This window comes from Culex pipiens, chromosome 2 (genome assembly GCF_016801865.2).
Source record: "Culex pipiens pallens isolate TS chromosome 2, TS_CPP_V2, whole genome shotgun sequence".
NCBI classification, from domain to species: Eukaryota; Metazoa; Arthropoda; class Insecta; order Diptera; family Culicidae; genus Culex; species Culex pipiens.
The window spans coordinates 71,371,495-71,397,728 of record NC_068938.1 but is presented as its reverse complement, the minus strand read 5'-3'; the positions used below and the strand labels follow the sequence as shown (position 1 = coordinate 71,397,728).

The following is a 26,234-nucleotide window of genomic DNA, read 5'->3' as shown; positions in this document are numbered from 1 at the left end:
CATATTAATGGGAACTTTTAGAGCTTTTACAAATTCTAGCACAAGAGTGCAGCTGTAAAAGCGAACACTCGGGCGCGAGCATCAGGGAGCATAATCGATGAGGCAAATGCAGCATGACTGCAAAGTAACTATGCAAACTTGGACATATTGTGAAGAGTTGCCAAATTGTAATCTTTCTTGATTAAATAAAGATTCATGAAGATTAAATGCATTTTTAAGGGTGCACAGCAACGAAGGAAGTTGTTGTCTTCTTATTCCAAAATTGTCAAACTTACGGACCCAATCCTGCAACAACGTGATTGTAAAAATAGTCAAACTTTGTTGTAAATTACTTTGTGAACAGTACTTTAGGGGATGAATAAAAAAATATTTCGATAGTACTCGTAGTTTTGAAGATACTAAAATGTCTGTAACAAAAATCTAGGTGCAAAAGCTCTGGTTGATGTGCACCGTTAAATATGTTTTTGAATTGTAAAACATCATTTTTTTTGTATACATATATTTTTTTTATTTAGATGAAACTTTGAGTGTTCTTTTTCTATAACCAAAGAAGTCATTTTGCATCATTAATTCGTCCATACAAGTCCCCATACAATTATGGCAGCCGTCCATACAAAAAGGCTATTAAAATATTTAAAAATCTGTATCTTGAGAAAAGATTTTGTTAACAATTCGGTGTCTTGGCAAGGTTGTAGATATATTGCTTAGGAATTCCCAACAAGTTTTGATCTAAAAAAGTTGTCTAACCGTTACCCAACTTACATGTAAACAAACAGTTCTTATTAGAATTTCAATCAACGACGAAGCCAATAAGAATAATATCTCTGACTATTTTGGTACGCTTGTTTCTGCCCGATTTATTTAGAAAAAAAAAATAGAAATTACATGAAAAAAAAACAATACTTTCGCGCTCTCTAACTGTGATTCTTGTGAAACCCACTTCATCGCGAACTTTTAGATTTTCCTTTTTTGATGAACTTCGTCTTTCCCAAGATTCGATCCGATGACTTCGACGATTTGTTGTTATCTCCACGGCAGGTCCAGGCGCGCTTCCACATCTCTCCACGAGGCTTCATAGTAAACAAGCTGGCTTAAACGTCAAAAAGAAGGCTGCTGTCAGCTTTGTTATACAGCTGTGAGCTATACAACTTAACTCCAGAAAAGGCTGCATTGGAAATTAAGTTATATAAGTTTGTTTCAAATCAGTTTTTATAACTCCATTATGTAACTTTGTTATAACAAACCGTTTCAACTGTCATTTCGATTACCGTACCACGGAGTAACATTGAAAATTGGTGTGATTTTAATTTGTTGTTTTCTCTATCAAGAACTCCGTAAGCTGATATTTTTTTTAGCTTTTACCGGCGATATGTTTATAAATAATCGGTCAACAATTAAAATTATTGCAATCTTCGAAAAATAAATATAATTGAAACTCTAAATACCTCACGTACAAATTTACACCACCTTACAACACGCAATGGCAAGTTGAATATTAGGGTGTTTCAGCCAAACAAAAAAGTTCTCAGATTACGGCAAACCGAGGTTCCCCTTGTAGAGGATACTCATAGGGACTCTCATACCAAATATCAGCCCATTTGGTTGAGAATTGGCCTGTCCCCAGCGATTTAAAGTTAACATGGAAATTACTATGGGATTTTTGTACTTTTCGTTCAATCGTTCCTACAGGTCTGGGGACAACATGGATTCACTCGGAATAAAGACAGGTGTGCAGGGGATGGTCCAATCCCTAGTAACATTTTTAAACTTACAGGTTTTATCATGGTTCTGAAAACCCTCATACGGCCTAAATAGGCTTTTATGGCCTACTTAAAACCTAAAATGCTACTAGGGATGAACACATTCCAGAAGGAATTAGGGTTGTTCATTCTGTCTCCAAGGTGCGCATTGAATCGACGTCCGGAGTCTCCAAAACCAACGAATCATCCTTCAAAAGCATCGCATTTCCTTAGTATGCTATGACGGCTAGGTGAAAACCACGACGCCCCATATCAGACGGCGACCACGTGGCAGAGCATACACTAAAGTTTTGGCTCAGAAACATCCTTTAGTAATAAAATTATAATTATTGATGTTCCTGTGAGGATTTCAACTCTACTAAATAACGTAGCATGATGATTTTGTAATAATAATGCAATCGATGCCTCTCCACGTGCTCACCGTCTGATATGGGGCATCGTTGTTTTCACCTAGCCGTCATAGCATACTAAGGAAATGCGATGCTTTTGAAGGATGATTCGTTGGTTTTGGAGACACCGGACGTCGATTCAATGCGCACCTTGGGGACAGAATGAACAACCCTAATTCCTTCTGGAATGTGTTCATTGGACCATCCCCTACACACCTGTCTTTATTCCGAATGAATCCATGTTGTCCCCAGACCTGTAGGAATGATTGAACGAAAAGTACAAAAATCCCATAGTAATTTCCATGTAAACTTTGAATCGCTGGGGACAGGCCAATTCTCAACCAAATGGGCTGATATTTGGCATGAGAGTCCCTATGAGTATCCTCTACAAGGGGAACCTCGGTTTGCCGTAATCTAAGAACTTTTTTGTTTGGCTGAAACACCCTATTGAATATGTTTGTTGATTATCAGTTATATAACCTATTCTCCGATAACATTTGTGTAACAAAGCGAGAAAACCTAAGGTTATTTATAGAATGGTTGGTCACGCCCATTTTTCAGAAGATGCCGTCACATGACAATGTTAGATAAGCAGTGATACAAACAGTGCAATATTATTCTTATTCAACAAACTGTTTTCGAGGAAAACATTGCAGATGAGGGAACAGCATCTTGGCATATCAGCATTTTGACGTTTAATTACAGCTGATAAAAAGCGTTTTCGACTGAAATCAAGTAATAAATACCTCAAACGGAAGTGAGCAAGCAAGTTTCTATCGAAGGTGTTCCAAAATAAGTTGTTTAAACAGTGTAAATCAGCAAATTGGATGGAGTTAGGAGCGAGTGCTAAACCTCCCAAATAGGTGAGAATTTTCCCTATGTTGTGTTTTAAAGTTGGAAAAGAGTGAAGTTTATTATAATACAAGTTGGGCAACATCCATTTGGCAATGCTGCCAATTTTTCGAAAAAAATCATAATTTGTTAAATACGACGAAAAGAAGTTAATAAACTTGATTGATTTTGCGGAGCGCAATATCGAATTTTACGTAAAGTACTTTTTGTATTTTTTCACGTCTTTCTACATTTATGATTTTTTTCGAAAAATTGGCAGCACTGTTGATTAGCGTTGTTGGAATCGGTCGGAATGTGAGCACGGACACCGGGATTGTGAGCGTGACAAATTAAAACACTCAATTTATCGATCGCTACAAAGCTGTAATTTTATTACAACATTTAATCAACAAATATTTCACAATAACACAAAAACTTACAACTTCGGTGTCAGCACAAACAATTGAACGGAGCACAAAAGGGTCAGCAGCAGTGTCCGAGGGGTGCGACACTTGCGTATTCGCAACAAGCGTTATTCAACTTTTTTAGTAAAAATGCGAATTAAAAACCGTTTTTTACAGTGTACTCACTCAGTAAAAACAAATCATGGTAATATTGCATCTGAGAATGGGTATATCCTTTATGTCTGAAAAAAAATTAATTTTACCTCGTGAAATGTAAAAATTCACCACTATTTTTGTTTTTGTCTTTTTTTAATCTATATTGAGGTAATATTACATCTTAAAAGAGGCATTATCACACCTGCAATTTTTATACTTTCCAATGTTTTTAACCATGTAACTATTTTTACTGAGAAGTCCAAAGCAACATCTACAGCTTTGCCCAAGACACAAAATTTATCAGAAAATCTGTTAGCAAAAAACTGGTTATTGAACATTTTAATATTTTTCCTGTATAAATATCTGTGAAAAACTAAAATTAAAAAAAATTGAGACAAAAAACAAATTGTCATAAATTGCAATATGAGTATTTTATAAATACTCAAACTCACATTTACCTTAATTTAGAATGAAGAAGTAGTAACGTTACACTTTTTTGGAGGTAAAATTACACATTTCCGGATGTAATATTCACATGATTTTTTATACTGTGCAATAAAAAAACGAAGTTGACTTTATAGCTGTTGGCCACCATTGCTAGTACCAACCACTAGTGTCTTCCTTTTTATCTACAAGGACTTCGCCGCCCTGGGCTCCTAAGTGTATGAAAGTATGGCACGGAGCGACGGCGCCGAATACCCATATTTACACAAAGAATTTTAGAGCGCCCGCCGCGGGATTCGAACCGGCGACCTCTGGATTGGAGTCCAGTGCGCGGTCCGATTGATCCACACGGGCGGGACTGTGCAATATGTGTACCAAATAACGCAACATCTTGTGTCAATTAACACTACGTGAGAGTTGTGTCAATTAACACTGCGTTTCAGAAATAGTTAGTCATGGTCACTATTTTTCAAAATCGAAAAACTGCAAATATTTCGCCAAAATCAAACTTTCGGTGGCTTTTCTTCTGGTTTTGTTCTGTATGAAATTTCATTTTTTATTTTAAATCACATTTTTTCAAAAAATTATAGCTCTGCGACAGATTTTTTAACCATTACTTCTCTATGGCTCAAAAGTTGCGGATTTTTGTCCCCTAAAACATATCAAAAAATCTCGAAAATAAAAAAAAATTGCCGAAGACACCAAATTGATCAGAAAATTCTCTCAAAAGTTACAGATGTTTGAATATTTACGTACCATTTTTGTATGGACAGCTGCCAAAATTGTATGGAGACTTGTACAGGTGAACCAATGACACAAAATAGCCCCACAAAGTTTGAGCCAAATAAAAAAAAAAAGGGCGTAATCGGCTGATTTCAAAGAGAATTGCTCATGTGTATCAAAAGACACAAATTGTGTATACATTCAAAACACTACATAACAGTTTTTATAGCAAAATACGAAAATTTTCATAAAATTGTTTTTTTTTCAGAAACTTATTTTTCATAAGACGCGAAATGTTGCATTGATTTTCACTTCAGCATAATAATTACACTGACCTACACAAAATTACAAAAATGACTCCCCAGAAACACGTGTACTTGAATTTTTCTAAAATATTTAGACTGGGCCGAATGGTTTTTCTCCAAAGTTTGTATGGAGAATTAGGGCTGTTAATCGCTGTTGCAAACAAGCAAAAATTGCATGCAATATGTGGGAATAGCGAACAGCACTAATTCTCCATACAAACTTTAGAGAAAAACCATTCGAGCCAGTCTAAATATTTGCACAGTTTCATCTCATCACAACGGTTAAAAAAATCTCAATCAGTTCTCAAAAATCCTCACGATGTAATCCATCCACTTTATCGCCAGATCGTGTGTCATTTTGGCATCGATTCACGACGAACCGATTTGCTCTGCTTTCCTTCTCAGGGGGTAGCTTTTGGTTGGGGAGCTGTTCCACTAATTAATTGCACGCGCGATTCCACGAAATCAATTAAATAATTGTGATTTCTCCCTCTCTCTCTCTCCCGTTTGCAGTACGATCGCTATCCGAACCATGACATACGACCGACGGAGCTGCTGATACCCCCGGCGGGGCACATGGCCCACATCAGCGGCAGCAGCACGACGTCCACGCCGGTCATCGTGGGTGGTGGCAGTGGCCAGTTACGTCCCCCCTCGTCCGGCACGCTGGGAGACCCCTCGTCGGTTAGTGGCTTCAAGCTGGGACCGTTCTACACGAGTTCCGGGCTGGACCACCAAGGGGGTGGACCGACGATAGGACTGTACCATCCATCAAGTCAGCCGCCCGGTGGCCCGGTGCCCAACGGAGGAGGGCCGATGGGCGGAATGGGTGGTGGTGCCCAGGGAGTTAATCCAAACGATTACGACATCAATGTACATACCATCAAAAACATGCTAATGACCACGAGGGTCCCCGAGAGTTGTGTCTAGTCTCGTGGTGCTGGTTGGGGGTTGGAATTTCATATAGTGCGTGTGGGTGTTTGTGTGTGTGTTAGTCAAGAGTGTAATTTAGCTAACTGTGTGAGAGGTTTTTAACTGAAAGTAGATTAGGGTCAATTTTCTGGAACGGATTTGGTGCTGGCAGGATTGTTAAGGGTTTTCTTATTTTTTCACTGCGATCACTTCCCAGATTTTTTTTTTTTCGTTTCGTAAAGTAAACTGCTATTTTAATCCTTTTTCATTTCTTATCACAGCAAAACAGACATGAAAGCTCGAAAAATTTCGTAAACAGTATGTAACGTAAAATGCTAGAGAGTCTTTGTCAAGATTACGATGCATTTTTGTTTGCGAGTTATTCTCTAAAATGTCGCATTTTCCGGGATTGTAAATTTTTAATTTTTTAGCAAAATTGTTGTTCATACTTAGTACTGTTAAAAAAAAATGGGAACACGAAAAAAATCACTATTTATTTCTTAAATACGTCTTTTTTTAAGATTGTCAAGATTGATTCATTCTATTGAGGGACAAAAAAATGCACTTTGGCACTTAAATTTCGAAAAAAAATACACTGAAAGAAAAAAAAAACTCCACTTTTATGAGATTTTTTGATTTTTAAGTTTAAAAGTCAAATATGAAGGTGAGCCCAAAGACAAACTTATGGGAAATTGGACGAGCTTTCCGGTAAAAATATTTACGAGACTGAAAAATCAAGTCTGTAATATAGAAATGGCCAAAAACCAACAAAAACCCAATTTTTCAACATTTTACTTTTAAAACCGCTGTAAATTCACAAGGATTGGACTTAGGGCAGTGGTCAATATTGCCTGGAGAATCGGTTCTCGTATTCGGTTTTCTGAAAATTTTGAAGTTTAGACCACTTTTCAAAAAAAAACGTTTTCAGTAAATGATTTTTGTATTTTTAAGGAGAGTTGCTCAATCCTGCATTTTTCGTGAGTCTTTTTGTAACATTTTACAAAAAAAATTAACGAAAAAAAATCGTGGGCTCACATTCAAATTTGACTTTTAAACTTAAAAATAAAAAAAAAATCTCATAAAATTGGCGTGTTTTTTTCTTTCAGTGTATTTTTTTCGGAAAGCCCGTCCATTTTCCTACAAGTTTGTCTTTGACCACTTCCGCTTCGAGTAAAAGCATTACCGTAATTTGGGGTGAATCGGGACTACAGTCTGAATAGGGACAGCAGTTTTTAGAGCACTTAAAGCTTTTAAATTTGGAAATGGATGTACACATTTTGTTGGCCTGAGTCTGTTCTAACCGAAACCAATCAGAAAAATCAAAATATTGTGCTCCAACATGGTTAAAACTGCTGTCCCAATTCGCCCCATGTGTCCCGATTGACCCCAGTTTACGGTATTTAAATCACGAAATACAAAAATATTGAAAACACTTACGCCCTTCTCAAATGTCATTATCGAGTGAAACTGGCTCCATATACACAAAAATAGCTTACATAAGTGTAGGGTAACATGTCTACAAAGTTTCATTGAAATCGGAGATGGTCCGGTACAACCGATTCCCTATTTGACATTGAATTGTTAACCCGTAAAGATTCCGTAATAACTTTTGTTAATAAATGAGAGCTAATTTTGTGACACTGAGAAATACATTTTTTACATAATTTAAATTTTGAGAGGTTTTATTTCTGAAATCAGTTGTTCGAATAGAAAAGTAAAAAAAATGTTAATTTTCTCGGTTTCCCGGAAATATGTTTTCCATTAAATATTTGTAAATATTTTTTTTCTTAGTACTTGGAAACGTTGCACTTTGCCAAAAAAAGAAGTAAAATAATTTTCGATTGCAAACTGTTATTGTACTTTCAACTTAAAATGTTGTATTCTTATATTTTCTATTTTATTTGTATTTTTTCAACTCATACAGTTATTTTTAAAATTTTGTCGTCAATGATATGTTGGTGAATGACTCTCTTTTGGTAAAAACAGATTTAAATGAAATAAACAACAACATTTACAGAATATTGAATGAAATAAGGGTCATCCCTTCCTAGGTGACCACGCGTCAAACATCGACATTTACCCAATTGCTCCAGATTTGGTCTAACCCCGCCCCTCTTATTAGATGTTTGAAATACCCTCGGAAATACCTCATTTGTTTCCTGCGAGAAAACTTAACAATAAGTCAACTTTTTGTTAAGCAAATATGAAGATTTTTGTCGTAGAATCCAGTGGCGTTCTCAAAATTTACGTACAGTGTTGCCAAATATCAAAATTTTGGGCTTGAAGCATAAAAATTAAATTCAATTATAATTTTAGGGTGAATATAATAATTCTTGAGATATCACATTTTTAAGTTGGAATGTCCCGTATTGCTTAGCAAATGTTTTTCTGATCCATCAATTTTCTACAATATATTGCGTTAAAGCACAGTAAGCCTGAATTTGGATGATTTTTTTTTTAATTTCGTAACGAAAATAAGTGAATGTCCCTAGTTTTTTGATGATACATTTATTTTTATTTTGAGTAAGCAATCTATTTGAATGTTAAAATGTTGTACGATAAAATGTTTTTTATGCTGTTTCGCTTTTTCTATTATTCTTTTTTTCGAAATAATTTATGATTTTGTCCATTCATTCAAACATTAGTGACATTTAAATATAGGTATAAGAAAAAGTCTAACTTCTGACAAATGTTTCCAACAAACCTTTTGTGTGCTTTTTTGTTTTTAAAAACATGGCTAGATCTTCAAAAAAGCTTTGAGAAAAAGTTTTGAGAAAAGTTTTTTCAAAAAAGTTTTTCAAAAAAGTTCGAGAGTTTCTCCATCTTCCCTGTTCCTGAGAGGAACACCCGTGAAGATTATCGGGGCCGGCATTTACAAAGCGGATTCAGTGACAGTTTATTAATCAACTCATGTTAACATGTTAATGTTAATGTTAACATCCCATAGGTTGTCTTCCTAAGGTGTCTTGATAAGGTCCAGTTTGTGACGATACACTACCTTCCCTTTACTAAGCAATCGAATCCAGAAGGGAAAAGATCACAGTTTCTCCATGCTTTTTTGATATTTTTTGAAAGTTTGTCCAAGGTTCTTTCAAATATGAGTTTTTTTAATTGTTTTAGGAGAAAAAGTCTGACTTCAATAATATTTATTGCGTTTTCTTTTCATTCAAAAATTATTTGCAACAGTATGCAACTTAATCCTATGCCTTTCAAAAAAACATTTTTTTTTTCTTAAAAATCAATTTTCACCAATATATTTAAAGTCCAATTTCATAGTATTATTCAGATTTATAATATTTTGCGTGATACAAATTTCGACAACATTAATTTAACCGATTCAATAAAACTCTTTTAAAACAAACCGTGTTTCAGAAAATGTGAAATATTTCTCAAACGAAAATATATTATGAAGATTGAAAGTTATTTAAATTTAGAATTTTTGTCATCCATCATTTAATATTTACCTATTTAATTCACCTCTTTCACCTGAATGAACAAATCAGTGCAATTTTTCGGTTCAAAATGACAACTAAAAACTTTATTATTCTGCTTCAACGTTACATTTCCTAATAAAGTCATCATAAATAACTTCCAGCTCTTAATTTTCCAAAGATCTTAGGACCCGTTTTTTGTTACATCAGTCCAATTATGCTGTTTGTATCCACAAATGAGCAGGACGGCAACATTTTTACACTGCATTTTATTTTTTCGTTTCACTCCTGCCAGCACAGAGTTTAATGAGGAACAACACAAAGCTGAGAGTTTTTTTTTCCACGAAATGATGTGTACCATAAAACAGTGGAGAACATTTTCCACCAAGACATCAACTCCAATAACCAAACTGGGGCAAAGAAAATGCTCCCCTCCCCTCCTGGCATGGGGGAAGTGGAAAATCAGACAATGCTGACTTTTTCCATTTTTTTGCAGCAAGCAGGAAAAAGTGTATGAAAATTAATGAGTGTGTATTATTATTTTTCGTGTACATATCTTCTGAAGAGGGGAAAGCTAAATTTAAAAGAAAAAAAAGACACCGACTGTTTGATAGGTTCATTAGAGAGCAGAGTTTTGTACAAGGATAACAAAAAAAATCGCGGGAAACTGTTAGCAACGTGTTGTAAAAATTAAATTAATCGTAAAGGAAAAAAAGTGTGTTGCTGACGGCAAAACTGCAACAATAAAAAGACAACAATTTTACTGCGTTTTCCCCCTAAGTTCCTAGTTAAAAATCGATGACGATAAAAAGGAAATATACACAAGCCTACTTTTTAGTAGTTAAGTAACTTTTAGGTGCCTCTCCGTTGAAGTGATTAGCGAACTAAAGTGGTTAAGTTTCCCAAGCAGGCATTTTATTAGTCAAATTTAGTCCATATTTGAAAAAAGTCAAATTTTAAGGAGAAATGTGCCAACCACGATGCAACCATATCCTAACAGAGGGAGGCAAAACGCGAACTAAATCTTCCACAAAAAAAATATCATTTTCAACCAAATCTGAAATATTGTCGTCTCCACAGAAAGAAAGAAAAATCAAATCTCCCTAAAATTGTACAGAAAGGAAACAGTCGTGAGAAAAAAAAACCCTTTCACATATTATTCCACATATCCCTCGATAAGGTTAGGTTTTATAAGCGTCTTATACAGAACAACTGTTACCAGGGCACGAAGCTTGTCCAACCCAGAAGTAAGCAAAAAATAACAAATCCATGTGTTGATTAAGTGTAACAAGAAGGTGCAACGTTTTTAAAACAATGAAGTATCAGAGGTCGTGTAAATATTTGGTTTAGATGAATTGAATAAGGAGGAAAAAAACAAATCGTCTCCCGCAACAAGATGATTTTAGCCTAAGATATTCGTTGTAAAAAGAAAGGAAAATGGATTCAAAAAAAGTAACCGGAACACTCAGCTGAAGAATTATACTGAAGGTAAACCAGATAAAACGTTGTTACATAAGGCAGGAAATAAGTCGTATAAATGCATTTTCGAGAAAACATTGAGTTTACTTTTTTTTGTGTAATTCTCCGCAAACTTCCATGTGTCTTTATTGTGCAAAATTTGCTGAACTTTCCGAAAAAATACCTTATAAAGCACACGTTTGAGTGGTAAAAACTATGAAAAACTGGTCATAATCATTATTTTAAAAAACTTTTTCGTGAAATTCTGGTAACTCGTAGAGAATACATACAACCTCCTTATATTTATACATCAAATTTTTATTTTGTCTGCTCTACAATTTAAAAAAAAAAGTTAAAAAAAACACGTTATTCTAAAATGAAAAAATACCTCTCTCGCTACCGCAGATTTAAAAAGTACGAACATTTGTAGTGGTTTTAAAACTATTTTTTAACTTTTTTATGAAAAATACGACTTTTTCGGAATTTTGTGTACGCAATCAAATCGGGAATCCAATTTTACACAAAAGTTACTTTGACACCAAATTTCTATCTCTTTATCTCGTCAGCTGTGTGCTATCTTGTGACATAGACCATTTTGGTCGAAAATGAGTTAATGATGACGTTTTGCTATACTTAACAAACACTACAAGATGCTTTAATCCGATTTTGGGAACTATAGCTTCCGTTTCCCGGATATCGCAATACACACTTGTGACATAGACCTCTTTATCATCAAAATGATCGTGCACACTTGTGACTAGTGCGTCCATCCCGGGAATTCCCGGGACAAAAATTCCGGGATTTTTCCAGAACCGGGAATTCCCGAATCCCGGGATTTTTTATAATTTGTCCCGGGAATTCCCGAAAAAAAACAAATTTTGGTCTGGAAATTCTGATTTGGTTGTGGAAATATATGAACAGTTGAATACCTCAGAATCGATAATAATTTTAAAACATTATAATTTGTATTCGGCATATATCAGCATTAATTTAGTTTATTAGGGCAAACTGTTTAAATTTTAGTTTACCGATCTGCAAAATGCCTAGCGCTTTAAATATTTCATGTTTGATTTTATATGTTTTTAAAAGATTGATATATCTACTTATATTTATGATTTAAAAGTTGAAAAAAAATCAAATCAAATTATGTTTCATCAAGCACTGGTATGTGGGGCAAATCAGGACAAATGAAACGAATTAAGACAGCTATTTAGTATTTTTTTGCAGGATGTTTTGAATTACTTTGGTTAAAACAGGAACAGAACAACTTACCTATTTAGACTGTTTTTTCCTAGTTGGCGGTAGTAACTTAAAAATAATTTGTAAAATATGTTTTTTGCAAATGTTTTTTTGTGAAAGTTAAACATTTTAGCACTTGTATCAATAAGTAAAATTTTTAAATTATTTTTTAATTTTAACTGTGAATTTATTTAACACATGGATGATTGCAAAAATTTCATTCGAAAGGCGTTTATTCGGGATTGCAAAAGATGTTGTAGGCAACGTGTTGTAAAACTTGATACTTCCAGCACTTGTCGTATTTCTAGATAACTTTTTCAAAACAACAAATGCGCCAAGAGTTTCCTATGTACATAGGACCTTTTGAAAAAGTAATCGAGATTTATCCGATAAATATACAGCTCGTGCTGAAAAAATCTTCTTTTTGCCACTTGTTGCATACATTTTTATTATGTAAAACATGAAATTCAAAACTTATCTTAAATTTTACATTGGTTGGTGTCATTAAATTTGATGTCGCCTCTTGTTTTTTAAAGCTATTTTCCAAGAAATTTTTCAAGCTTTTCTGATCATGTCAAATAAAAAAGAAATATATTTGTATAAGTTTATTTAATTTGAATCACACATTGTAGTTCATTTAAAATCCAAAGCACAACAAAGAACAAAAAAACTTATTTTAATTTTTTATAGGCTTTTTAAAAACTGTCGTCCTTGTATAGATTGAAGTGTAGATTATCAGTAATTTATATGATTGAGCTAATTTTATGATTTTATGCTTGAAAACATAACAAATATAATGAAAACTTAGATTTTATTACTGTTTAAAAAATTTCCCGGGATTCCAAAATTATTTTTCCCGTTTCCAGGGAAATTCAAAACTTGGGAATTCAAATTCAAAACTTGGGAAATTTGGACGCCCTACTTGTGACACGTCATACATGTTGTTGGAAAATGTGGAAAAAATTTCTTGTTTTTCACAAATTTATGTACACACATACTTTCTTAAGGCAATGCAATCTTTTGTTTTTGAAAATATACTGATTAAGTCGGTTAAACTATTGATTTAAGCCTATTTTAGTTTGTATGGGAATTCTGTGCACACTTGTGACACGTAGTACAATTTTACTTTCGAAACACACTTGTGACACGTGCTTTTCAGACTTTTGTTTACATAATTTACTGTATCTTTTAACTGGTGTAACTAAATTAGTTGAAACTTGGAGCGTTTGTTAAGCGATAGTATACGAACCGATTGCTTCAAAAAGTTTGGCTATATCATTCATAATTTTGAAATTATTTACCAACAAACTTTAAAATCGATTTTCTCGAAAAGTACTAAATGGTCTTGTCACAATATAGCACACAGCTGACGATCTCTTAACTGGAAAACGTGTCTTAGTTAAAAATAAAAAAAATAGGTCAACGAATCATCTTTACGGTTAACTTTACGAGGTAGGCCTGGCCAATTATGTAAGGATGTTGGTGGTAATTGCCTCAGCTTTTCTTCTGGCCTGCAATTTTCAACTGACGGTTTCTCGGAAACTAAAGTCATGCCTCGGTTTAGACACCGTCAATACGGCATTTTAAAGTTTCATTCGACATTTTCAAATGTTGGGCAACATTTTTCGATCCTTAGACTATTTTTATAGAAAGGCCAACGTATTACCTTTCATTTGCGTCCAAGACAACTAATATCGGTTGAAATGGCGTGGAGTTATGATTTTTTGAAAAATGTGGTTTTTGCTAAAAATGACGACAATTGCAATTTTTGGGACCACTCTAGCACGGTGTAGGTCAACCTGATGGCCAAACAAAAAATATGGGTCTGATTATTTTGGCCAAAGAACCCCAGAAAAAGCTTGAGCCCGATCGGAGAACTTATTTTCGGTTTAGGCTCTTTTCAAATGGAATTGGGTACAAAAGCCCTATGCAATTTTTTATGTACAACGGTAAAAAAAAACACGATTAAAAACCATTTCTGATCACTTTTTTTCATTTTAATGCAAAAAAATAATTTACAGGACAACATTTTTTCGATGGATTAACTATGGTCCCCTTGGAACGAGCTGTCAAGTAGGACTATTTCTGTCAAGAAGGGCCGTGAAGTTAATTTTTCAAAATTGAATTAAAAATCCATTTTAAATCCTTTGCGGTCGTTCAAAAGGTCATTGTACTTAAAAAATAAGCTTTATAGTTGTGAACAATAATATCACAATTTTGAAAAAACCACATTTTTGAAAAAACTCAAAATTTTTAACAAAATTATGCATTTTTGAACAAACTACAAAAAAAATCATGTTTTACAATATGGGGGAAATATACCCATTTTAATCACTCTAAGCCGTTCGACCAATTCTCATAAGTTTTGTAGAATTCCGCTATTAAATCATCATTTTTAGATACATCAACAATGGTGAGTTGCTTGGTCACTTTTTTTTTAGCTATTTGTTACTTTGGAACAGTCAAAAACACTTTATGAAAGCTGTAATTCATGATCAAAGTGCTGATAGGCCGATAATAGAAATAGGCTGAGAAATGGTATATTTCCCCTGGGTAGCGCATGGTTGAGATTTTTTCATGCAAAAGTAACATTTTTTTTAAATACTCAAAATTTCATATTTTTTTTAATATTATGGGTATCAAATGATTGGGATTTTTTCGTACATTGCGATAGTTATATTTTTTTACAAATCTACTTTTTTTAGAAAAGATAATAATTTTTGTTCATACATTTCAATAGATTTTTTTTAGAAAATACTCGAAATTTTCACAGAACTACGTACTAATGAAAACATTTTTGTTTGTAAAAAACTGTATTTTTTTGTTTTTAATTTCGTAGTTTTGTGAAAATTTTGAGTGTTTAAAAAAATGTGTTATTTCTTTTGAAATGTATGAAAAAATTCAGATGATTTGATACCTTTTGTATAAAAAACATAATTTTTTAGTATTTTTCGAAAATACGTGATTTTTTGAAAATTGTTACTATTTTCAAAAATTTGTGTTATAATTTTCGAAATGTATTAAAAAATCCCAATCATTTGATACCCATATTGAAAAAAAATCCAGAGTTTTTTTTTGAAAAGGACCAATAAACTATTGTCTTTCATATGTTTATAGGACCTAATCAAAAAAAACTCTGGAAATGTTTTTTTTTGTTGGTATTTTTTCGAAAATACGTAGTTTTGTGAAAATTTAGAGTATATGTAAAAATCCCGATCACTTGCTACCCATATTGTAAAAAACTGTTACGTTACGTTAAAATTTTCAAAAATGTGTGTTTATAACTTTCGAAATGTATGAAAAAAACACGATCATTTGATACCCGTATTAGCAGAAACAATAATTTTTAGAATTTTTTGAGAAACATTGCATTTTCAAAATACAGCTCCATACATTTTTTTAAATATTTGTGTTGGTTTAAAAATTTATGTTTTTGCGTTACATAATAAAAGAACACTCCCAAAGAAAAGTCAATTTTCTGAAAACGGAGAGAACACAATTTTCGATTGCAATTTTTGTTTTGCTTTTAAAAATGACTTTTTTGAATTATGAGAATTTAAAATTTAAATTTAAAATAATTTAAATATTTGAGTAAAATCATGATTATGTCAAAAGAAATATATTTGCAAGAAAAAAAACGTTGGTCATACTTCTCTGTCGCTCAACAGTTGCCTGTTTTGGTGCACTAAAGAATATAAAAATAAAATAAACGGTGAAAAAAAAGTTAGACCCAAAGCATTTTTTTTAATAACCAGTTTTTAATAGTCTTCACCTTAATGAAAGTATAAGTGCAACACCTGAAAATGCATTTTTCGCGTTTATAACCAAATACAGTCCAGACTCGACTATCCGAAGTTTCGATTATCCGAAGTTCGATTATTCGAATATTTGTATGAAACTTCGGATAATTGAATCATGAACAAACAAAATTTGTTCTCTTACTTTTAACATCAAATTCGAGTTCTGCGACCCCATTTTTAGTCAAATTTGAGTTGTTGATTGCCAATAAAATTAAAAATTACAATTGGGTCCTAAAATGAAGCTTAGATTGCTGATATTATTGTTTACAGCGATAAATCTTATTTTTCTGAGTACAATGACCCTTTGTACGACTACAAAGAGTTTAAAATGGATTTTTAAATCAATTTTGAAAAATTAACCTCGCGGTCCTTCTTGACAGAAAAGGTCCTACTTGACAGTTCTTTCCAAGGGGACCATAGTTGATCCATCGAAAAAATGTTGTCTTGCCAACTTTTTTTTTGCATTAAAATGAAAAAAGTGATCAGAAATGGTTTTTAAGCGTGTTTTTAATCGTTGTACATCAAAATTTACATAGGGCTTTAGGACCCTATTCTTCAATATTTCATTGCCCTCATTTTGGCCGCCATCTTGGATTTAAAAATTTTAAATCACTTTAGGGTAGTTTAGGGGAATTGAGGATCGACAATCAAAAATAAGACAACGAAAAAGAATTGTTTTTTTGTGATTCATTTAGCCGGAGTTTCGATTATCCGAAGTGAAATTTTGCCAAGACCTTCGGATAATCGAGTCTGGACTGTATAGCTTGTTTGGGCTCGAGAACGGATCACATTTCACAGAAGCTACAGAAGAGGAAGGATAAGTGGACATACCGTGCCAAACGCTCTGAATTATAGGGTGTGTCAAATGATATACATATAATAATAAATAATATCGACCAATAAAATGTCTGCCCATGACCAATTCGAGGGGAAACATGAACTTTGGTTTGTTTTTTCTCAAAACTTTTCTATAGAGAATTAGGGTGGTTCGCTTCTAGTACATATTGCATGTCATTTCTGGATGGTATGCAAGAGCATTGAACCGCCCTAATTCTACCTTTTTCCGTTCGACAGCACCAAATCTGAGTATCAACACATTTTTTTCAGAAATGAAAAGTCATAGGAACTTTTTTTTTAAATCGAAAAGTATATGATTTTTCTTTAAAACCAAAATCTATCTCGAAAACGGAGCACTTTATCAAAAATGAAGAATTTTTTACACCCTGATGTATAGTGCGTCTCCATTGCTGCAACAGTGAATTTGTTACATAAGCCACCGTGCTTCTCCACTGAAGTAAATGGGTCAACGAAAAGTCAATAACGAACTGCTACAGTTTACGATTACAATCCTCCAATCCCATTGTTTTGATATTCATAAATGAGAAAGTACTAAGTAAGTAAAGTAAAGCGTCTTTATTCATCCCGTATCTCCAGCTCCACGGCAATCTCCTCCATGCCCTCCATCTGCTCATCGATCAGCAGCTCATAAGTGTCTCCCTCTCCCCGTTCTTCCTCCCCTTGCTCGACGATCCCCGGACCACCCCCTCCTCCCAGCAACACCCCGGCAATCCGAACCCCGCCCTTCATCCGATTCGACGGCCCCCGCCGGTTAAACTTCTCGTTCCAACTCTTGTCCTGCGGCTCCAGCCGGTGCGTGTACTTGACGTGGTTGGACAAAAAGTGATCCTGGCTGTACCGGGCTGGACACAGCTCGCACCGGTGCACCTTATCCCCGTCGGCCACGTGGCTCTCGACGTGCTTGATGAACACCTGTCGCGTGGTCAGCTGCTTCCGGCAGACACCGCACTGGTACGGATACTGACCGGTGTGGCGGATCTCGTGCTTGTACAGCTCGGTTGTCGTGCTGAATCGCGACGGACAGTGCCGGCAGGCAAAGTTGCGCACGCTGGTGTGGGTGTTTTGGTGCTTGCGCAGGTGGAAACTCCGCTTGAACGTCATGCCGCACACGTCACACTTGAAGCGACGTTCCTCCGAGTGCGAAACCATGTGCGAGTACAGATTGGAGGCGGCGGGAAAGGTCACGTTGCAGATCTTGCACCGGTGCTGCTTGGGACGCTCGTGCCGGGCGACGCAGTTGCGCACGTTCGACTCGTGTTTGTACTTTTTTCCGCACGTTGGACACGGGAACTCCGGGTGGGATTTGTGCGTGGCCAGGTGCACGGCGAGCGAGTTTTCCTGGGCGAAGCCTTTTCCGCACGTCTCGCAAACGTGCACCTTCTCGTAGTACACGAACCGTTGATGACCTCGCAAATCCCGCGCCGACTTGTACCTCCGATAGCACACGCCACACTCGAACGGCCGCTCCGTACTCTCCTCATCGTTTAGGTAAACCTTCGGTCTCCGCGCGTGCACCTCCTTCGAGTGCCGTTCCAGTTCCTCCTTCGACGCGAAACCCTCCCGACAGCCACAACAAACGAACGCCTCTCCCCCGGTGTGCGTCGCTTCGTGTTCCATCAGCTCTTTCAGAGTTCTCCGAGTCACGCTGCACTTGCCGCAAGCAAATAGCTTCTTTTCCGCTGCCTGCCGAAGGTGTCTATTGAGATAAGCCTTGTTCCGGAACTGGCGATAGCAACCCGTGCACTCGACCATCATCGCCAGATCGGGGTTGTTTGGACGCTGGGGCAGATGAACTTCCTGCTGGTGAGCGCGTAGCTCCGAATATGTCGGGTAGATCTTCGGACAGCCACAGCAGCGCAGGACGGAGACGGTGACTTCGTCGGTTTGTCTCGGTCGATTTGATTTGAGCTTGCGGTACGGGAATCGCTCGTGATGGCGTTTCAGCGCCACGGTTCCAAACTGAGCGAAACACAGCTTGCACGAGTACTTCTTGCCTCCAGTCAATCGACCATTCAAGACAAATTCTCGTTCGTGGTTCTTCGAGTGCGCCTTCAAATCAGTAAGCCTCAACGAACTAAAGTCACACCCGCAGCATCGGTACCGATTGTCCCCGTGAAACTTCAGCTGGTGGTTCGCCAATCCATTGCGCGAGGCAAACATGCACCCGCAAAACTTGCAAGAATTCAACGGTTGAACATTATTCCTCCCCTCGCGATGCGCACCAAATTCAGCCTCATCAAACACCTCAAAGCAAATGTTGCACTGCCTCCTCCCCGCAGGAATTCCCGTGACCAAAACCTTCGGCCGGTGACGCCGTCCAGCGTGCCTCCTCAGCTCATTCTCACTCGCGAAAGAGTCGTCACATCCGCAGCAAACAACCTCAACAGCTTGAAGTTCTGCCTGCTCAACCTTCACCTCCGACTCCAGCTCAACCGATTCCTGCTCCTCCAAAAGGTACTCAACCTCGTACAAGCGGTCCTCGTCCCCATCCTCTTCGTACTGCCCACTTCCAACCGCCTTCGTCAAAATGTTACTCAACGTTTCGTGTGATTTCTGCGATTGTTGCCTCAAACCGAACGCCTGTTCCAGCTTGGAGAAGCAAATCGAGCACAGCTGCTTCGGCATCAAATCATCCTGCTGCACCTCGATCCCGCAAATGGTATGGAATGCTTCAAGCACCGGAAATTCCGGCTCCGAACCTTCCTAAAACATGATCGAAACAATCATCAAAAATCTTCTATCTTAATTTTAAGCCGATTTAAACTCACCTCATCCCGGGGGAAGATGTCAATTAGCAGCCGGTCGATGTCGCCGGCGGAACCGGTTAGACAGATCCGGCAGATTGACTCGACGTTGTCCATCCGGATGGAAAGAACGGAAAAATCGGGGAATCCGCGGAACGGAACGGCGAGTTTGTTGATGTTTGAGTGACAGTTTTCTGTTTACTGTTTTTGTTTGGAAGTCTGGCAGTGCTGCCAGATTTGTGTTGGAATTGATGGCTGCGTACTGTGATTAGGGTGGTTTTAGGAAAAACAAAAAAAAACATTCTTTTATTCTTTTATTCTTTTATTCTTTTATTCTTTTATTCTTTTATTCTTTTATTCTTTTATTCTTTTATTCTTTTATTCTTTTATTCTTTTATTCTTTTATTCTTTTATTCTTTTATTCTTTTATTCTTTTATTCTTTTATTCTTTTATTCTTTTATTCTTTTATTCTTTTATTCTTTTATTCTTTTATTCTTTTATTCTTTTATTCTTTTATTCTTTTATTCTTTTATTCTTTTATTCTTTTATTCTTTTATTCTTTTATTCTTTTATTCTTTTATTCTTTTATTCTTTTATTCTTTTATTCTTTTATTCTTTTATTCTTTTATTCTTTTATTCTTTTATTCTTTTATTCTTTTATTCTTTTATTCTTTTATTCTTTTATTCTTTTATTCTTTTATTCTTTTATTCTTTTATTCTTTTATTCTTTTATTCTTTTATTCTTTTATTCTTTTATTCTTTTATTCTTTTATTCTTTTATTCTTTTATTCTTTTATTCTTTTATTCTTTTATTCTTTTATTCTTTTATTCTTTTATTCTTTTATTCTTTTATTCTTTTATTCTTTTATTCTTTTATTCTTTTATTCTTTTATTCTTTTATTCTTTTATTCTTTTATTCTTTTATTCTTTTATTCTTTTATTCTTTTATTCTTTTATTCTTTTATTCTTTTATTCTTTTATTCTTTTATTCTTTTATTCTTTTATTCTTTTATTCTTTTATTCTTCTAATGAAATTAAATATTTTCTGGAGATAACAATTGGATCCTGAAATTAAGCTTAAATTTGTATTATTATTGTTCACAACGATAAAGCTTATTTTTCTGAGTACAATGACCCTTTGAACGTCCGCACAGGATTGAAAAATTGATTTTTAATTCAATATTTAAAAATTTACTTCACGGCCCTTCTTGACATAAAAGGTCCTACTTGACAGCTCGTTCCAAGGGGACCATAGATCCATCGATAACATGTTGTCTTGTCAATATATTTTTTTGCATTGAAATGAAAAAAAAAAGTGATCAGAAATGGTTTTTTTCATCGTGTTTTTTACCGTTGTACATGAAAATTGACATAGGGCTTTAGTACCCAATTCGCGATTTAATATTATTCGCGCAGCACCAAACCAAAGTGCGCCAAAAAACTCTACAAATTTAAGATAATTCTATGGTTAGAATTGCTACCTTTTTAATGTAACTTTGCCATAAAACAATTTTTTTTTTCTTGGGTCAACTTAGGCCTCGACTTAAGCTGTGTTTCTTATAAAGTTTGACTTTGTCAAACCAACATGGTACAAACAAAAATGTGACCAACCACCGGGGATTGAGTAAGAGGTAAGCCTCGAGGTAAGCCAAATTGGGTCCTAAAATTAGGTTTGATTGCGACAAAGCTTATTTTTCTGAGTACAATGACCCTTTGTACAACCACAAAGAGTTTAAAATGGATTTTTAAATCAATTTTGAAAAATTAACCTCGCGGTCATTTTGACAGAAAAGTTCCTACTTGACAGCTCGTTCCAAGGGGACCATAGTTGATCCATCGAAAAAATGTTGTCTTGTCAATAACTGTTTTTGCATAAAAATGAAAAAAAAGTGATCAGAAATGGGGTTTAATCGTGTTTTTTACCGTTGTACTTAAAAATTTACATATTGGGTACTAAACTGCCCATAATTGAAAATTCGGCTATTATGCCAAATCAAGTATTCCGAGAAAAACGCGTTTTAGTGTTTGTCACAAAATCTCCGTCAAAGCAATTCCCCATAAGAGTGGCATATTAGCCGTTTGGTTTTTCGCATCGGCAGCCAAGTCTAAACACTATTTCAGTGAAATTAAATTTCCAGGAGATACGTTGGAACATGCTCTACCACCTGGTGCTAATATCTCGTTTTTGCCAAAAGTTGATATTAGCCATTTTTTCAATGGTGGGCAGTAAAGCCCTATGTGTTACAATTGGGTACTAAAGCCCTATGTCAATTTTTATGTACAACGGTGTTGAGTTGAAGACTGCGCGCAATCAAGTAGGCACTGTGTGCCGGCAGCTTGGTTACAGTTATTAGTTTTAATAAACTTCTACCGATTGGACGTGTTTCTAATCCACTGCGTTTCTCATTACTCTAACAAGAGGTTATGGGCCCAGCCTTCCTAGACGTGTTTCTAATCCACTGCGTTTCTCATTACTCTAACAAGAGGTTATGAGCCCGAACGTGCGCGAAGACTAGCGGAAGATGTCCGATCGGATTCACGGGATCGAGCGACTGGTCGGTCGGGAGAACTGGGCCGATTGGAAGTTTGCGGTTCAAACCCATCTGGAAGTTGAAGACCTGTGGGATGCTGTCGAACCGAAGGTGAAGGCGGATGGAACGGTGGAAGCGGTCGACCCGGCCAAGAGCAAGCTTGCGCGAGGGAAGATCATCCAGTTCCTGGAACCGGTAAACTATTACCACGTTCGCGAAGCGAAGACGGCGCAAGAAGCTTGGAAGAACCTGGTCGATGCGTTCGAGGAGAGCGGACTCACGCGGGAGGTCGGATTGCTGCACAAGCTCATCAGGACCGATCTGGACAGCTGCGGAACGATGGAAATCTACGCGAACCAGATCATCTCGGCGTGCCACCAGCTGAAAAGCATCGGATTCCCGATTCCAGACAGGTTCGTAGGAGCGTTGCTGTTGGCGGGGCTGCCGGACCGGTTCAAGCCCATGGTGATGGCGCTCAAGAACTCCGGAATGGCGATCACGGGGGACTCCGTGAAGACGATTCTGCTGCAGGAGGAGGACGAGCTGTTGCCAGGTGAAAAAACATTCGTTGCTAAGCGGCGATTCAACAAGCCAGGTGGTTACCGACGCAACACCCAAACAGCGGGCGGTTTCCATGGCGACGACCAAACAGCGAGCGGCTCTCGTAGCAACCACGGATCGCGAAAAAGTCAGCCGGAGGAACGCGGTCCACGGTGCCGGAAGTGCAACAAAATTGGCCACATTGCGAAGCACTGCCCCGAGAAGGATGCTGTGCGCGGGAAGCAAGCGTTGTGCACGGTGCTGTCAACATTCAAGTCGGCCGGGACGGACGACTGGTACCTGGACTCAGGTGCGACACAGCACATGACGCGGAACCTGGAGCTGCTGGAGGACGTGCGGGACAGGAGCGGAACGGTTGTAGCTGCCAACAAGGAGTTGATGGAGATCCAGGCATGCGGAACGGCCACGCTCTTCCCGTCGTGTTTCAATGGTGAGGAACCTGTTCCGGTAAGCGATGTGCATTTTGTCCCGGACCTTTCGACAAATTTGCTGTCGATCGCACAAATCGTACGGAAGGGCAACACGGTGCTGTTCAACGCGGACGGCTGCATTATCCGGAACGCTGATGGCGGCGTCGTTGCGACCGGTGTGATCGAGGATGACCTGTTCAAGGTGGACCAGCGCAAGAACAAGGCGCTGGCGTGCTCGCGCGTGGATACCCTCGAGACTTGGCACAAGCGCCTGGGTCACCTGAACGTGAGCAGCATCAAGAAACTGGCCAACGGTGTAGCCAGCGGTGTGCAGATCAACGGAGACGGCATGGACGATTGCCAGATTTGCCCGATGGGGAAACAAGCTCGACTGCCGTTCAGCAAGAGTGGTTCCCGCGCCGAGGAGTTGCTTGAGGTAATTCATTCCGATATCGCTGGCCCGATGGAGCTGCCGTCCCTCGGCGGTTGTCGGTATTACGTTTCGTTTATCGACGACAAGTCCCGGCGAGCGTTTGTGTACTTTCTCAAGACCAAGTCGGAGGACGAAGTACTGGCTTGCTTCAAAGAATTCCATGTCCTGGCGGAGCGCCAGACAGGCCGGAAGTTGAAGACGTTGCGTACGGACAACGGCAAAGAGTACGTCAACAAGGGATTCCGGGAGTACTTGAAGCGGATGGGCATCCGACACCAGACCACCAACGACTACACTCCAGAGCAGAACGGGATGGCCGAACGCTTCAACCGGACAGCGGTCGAGAGAGGGCGCTGCATGTTGTTCGAGGCCAAGCTACCGAAACCGTTCTGGGCGGAGGCGGTGAATGCTGCAGTTTACCTCATGAACCGATCGCCAACCAGCGGTCACAGTCTCACACCGGAGGAGATGTGGAGCGGAAAGAAACCGGATCTCTCTCACGTTCGCGTGTTCGGAACGAAGGCGATGGTGCAAGTGCCGAAAGTCAAGCGCAAGAAGTGGGATTCGAAGTCTCGTGAGTGTGTGCTGATTGGTTTTGAAGAGGACACGAAGGGGTACCGCCTGTACGACCTCGCGAGCAAGACTTTCCTGAAGAGTCGCGAAGTGACTTTCATCAACGAAGGCTTGGGCGAGAAAGCGGCTGTCACGAAGAAGAAACCGGAGGTAATTTCCCTTGACTTCGGTACAACTCCGAAGGTTGATGCCGCGCAGCACCCTGGACTGGTTCCGCCGGAACCGGATGCCGTTGAGGAGGAGCAGCCTCTCGATGTTGATGATGTCCTCGAAGACGACGGCCACGAAGAGCCTGTGGTGGAAGCTGTGGTCCCTGGGCCTAGGACCGGTGCTGTGGTCGATGACCAAGTAGCTGGCAGTAGTTCCACCATGACCAACGTGCTCCCTCCGCAAAACATTTCCAAACCACCCGGGTCAGGGGTGTTGGGGCGCAGCGGTCGGGAGCACATCCTTCCAGGCAAGTACAAAGACTTTATCGTTTCTGGCAAAGGTCTACCCGTGTCCACCATTTCTCAGGCACTCGGGGACGATTCGAGCGACTCCAGCGAATACGATGATGCCGACGATGTCGAGTTTGGAGGGCTAGCAGCTGGCCACCGAGACGATCCACTTGCAGAGCCGCGGACCTACGCGGAGGCGATGGCGTCGCCGGACGCAGAGCGCTGGAAGCAAGCGATGGTCGATGAGCTTGAGTCGATCAAGGCCAACGAGACGTGGACTCTCGTCGACCTGCCCCCGGGTCGGAAAGCTGTTGGCTCGAAATGGGTCTACAAAATCAAGCGGGACGCGGATGGTCGCGTGTTGCGGTTCAAGGCACGGTTGGTTGCGCAAGGATTCAGCCAACAATACGGGACCGACTACGAAGAAGTGTTCGCGCCGGTTGTGCGACAAACGACCTTTCGCGCGCTGATGGCTGTTGCTGCGAAGAAACGCATGACCGTGAAGCAGTATGACATCAAGACCGCCTTCCTATACGGCGATCTTGAGGAGGAGATTTACATGCGTCAGCCACGCGGATTCGAAGGCGCCAAAGGCAAGGTGTGCAAGCTGAAGAAGAGCCTGTACGGACTGAAGCAGGCGGCGCGGTCCTGGAATCAGAAGCTTCACGATGCCTTGAAGCGGCAAGGATTCGAGCGGTGTGTGGCGGACACGTGCCTGTACCGCAAGCGACGAGCTGGACGTTGGTGCTACGTTCTTGTGTACGTGGACGACTTGATTGTTGCGAGCGAAGATCCGAAGATGATCGAGGCCTTGGCCGGAGCGCTGCAGCAAAACTTCGAAATGAGCGTGCTGGGAGACATCCGGTTCTACCTCGGCATGGAGATCGAGAAGAACGCACAAGGTGACTACTTCCTGAGCCAACGGAAGTACATCGGAGAGGTCGTCGAGTCGAGCGGACTTGCGGACGCGAAGGTGTCCACTGTTCCCCTGGATCCGGGGTACATCAAGCGCGAGTCGGAGGAGGAGCCTCTTCCGGACAACAAGGAGTACCAGAAGTTGGTTGGGAAGCTGCTGTACATTGCCGTCAACACGAGGCCGGACATCTCGGCGGCGGTGTCCATCTTGAGCCGCAAGACCAGCAGGCCAACGCAGGACGACTGGAACGAGCTGAAGCGGGTCGTGAGGTATCTGAAAGGAACCAAAGATTACCGATTGCGACTGAGCCAGAACGGAACCGACAGCGGGATCGTTGGATTCTGCGACGCCGACTGGGCGGAAAACCGTGAGGACAGAAAATCCAACAGCGGGTTCGTGTTCAAGGTCAACGGCGGAACGGTGAGCTGGGCATGCAGGAAGCAGAGCTGTGTGTCGCTATCAACCGCCGAGGCCGAGTTTGTATCGCTTTCCGAAGCGGTGCTGTGGCTGAAGGTGCCTCTGCGAGAACTGAATGACGAGCAGCAGATCGTTAACCAAGAAGACAACCAAAGCTGCTTGAAGATGCTGTCTGCCGAGAAGTTCAGCAACAGGGCGAAGCACATTGCCACGCGATTCCACTTCACGAAGGACCAGATCGAGAAGGGGGAGGTAAGCTGCGTTTACTGTCCAACGGAGGACATGGTGGCGGACCTTCTCACGAAGCCACTAGCCAGGATCAGGACGGAGAAGCTGGCTGGGATGATCGGCTTGACTGCAGCAGTCTAGGAGGAGTGTTGAGTTGAAGACTGCGCGCAATCAAGTAGGCACTGTGTGCCGGCAGCTTGGTTACAGTTATTAGTTTTAATAAACTTCTACCGATTGGACGTGTTTCTAATCCACTGCGTTTCTCATTAC

At 39.0% G+C, this 26,234-nt stretch overlaps 2 protein-coding genes across 2 annotated transcripts in view; one reads left to right on the top strand and one right to left on the bottom strand.

Annotated features, from left to right (window-relative positions):
- The window catches only part of LOC120422401 (uncharacterized), a 726,749-nt gene extending 720,597 nt beyond the window's left edge, over positions 1 to 6,152 (top strand). The window contains exon 18 of the mRNA XM_039585822.2: positions 5,526 to 6,152. Coding sequence (XP_039441756.1) covers positions 5,526 to 5,942 — 417 coding nt within the window. The 3' untranslated portion in view covers positions 5,943 to 6,152. The remainder of the gene's footprint in view (positions 1 to 5,525) is intronic.
- Positions 6,153 to 17,262: 11,110 nt separating this feature from the next.
- On the bottom strand, positions 17,263 to 19,667 carry LOC120423301 (zinc finger protein 665-like). Its single transcript, XM_039587068.2, has 2 exons — positions 19,479 to 19,667; positions 17,263 to 19,413 (listed from the first exon to the last, which is right to left on the bottom strand). Exons 1-2 carry the CDS (start codon positions 19,569 to 19,571, stop codon positions 17,266 to 17,268), a joined length of 2,241 nt encoding a protein of 746 aa, XP_039443002.1. The 5' UTR covers positions 19,572 to 19,667; the 3' UTR covers positions 17,263 to 17,265.
- Between the last annotated feature and the right edge of the window lie 6,567 nt (positions 19,668 to 26,234).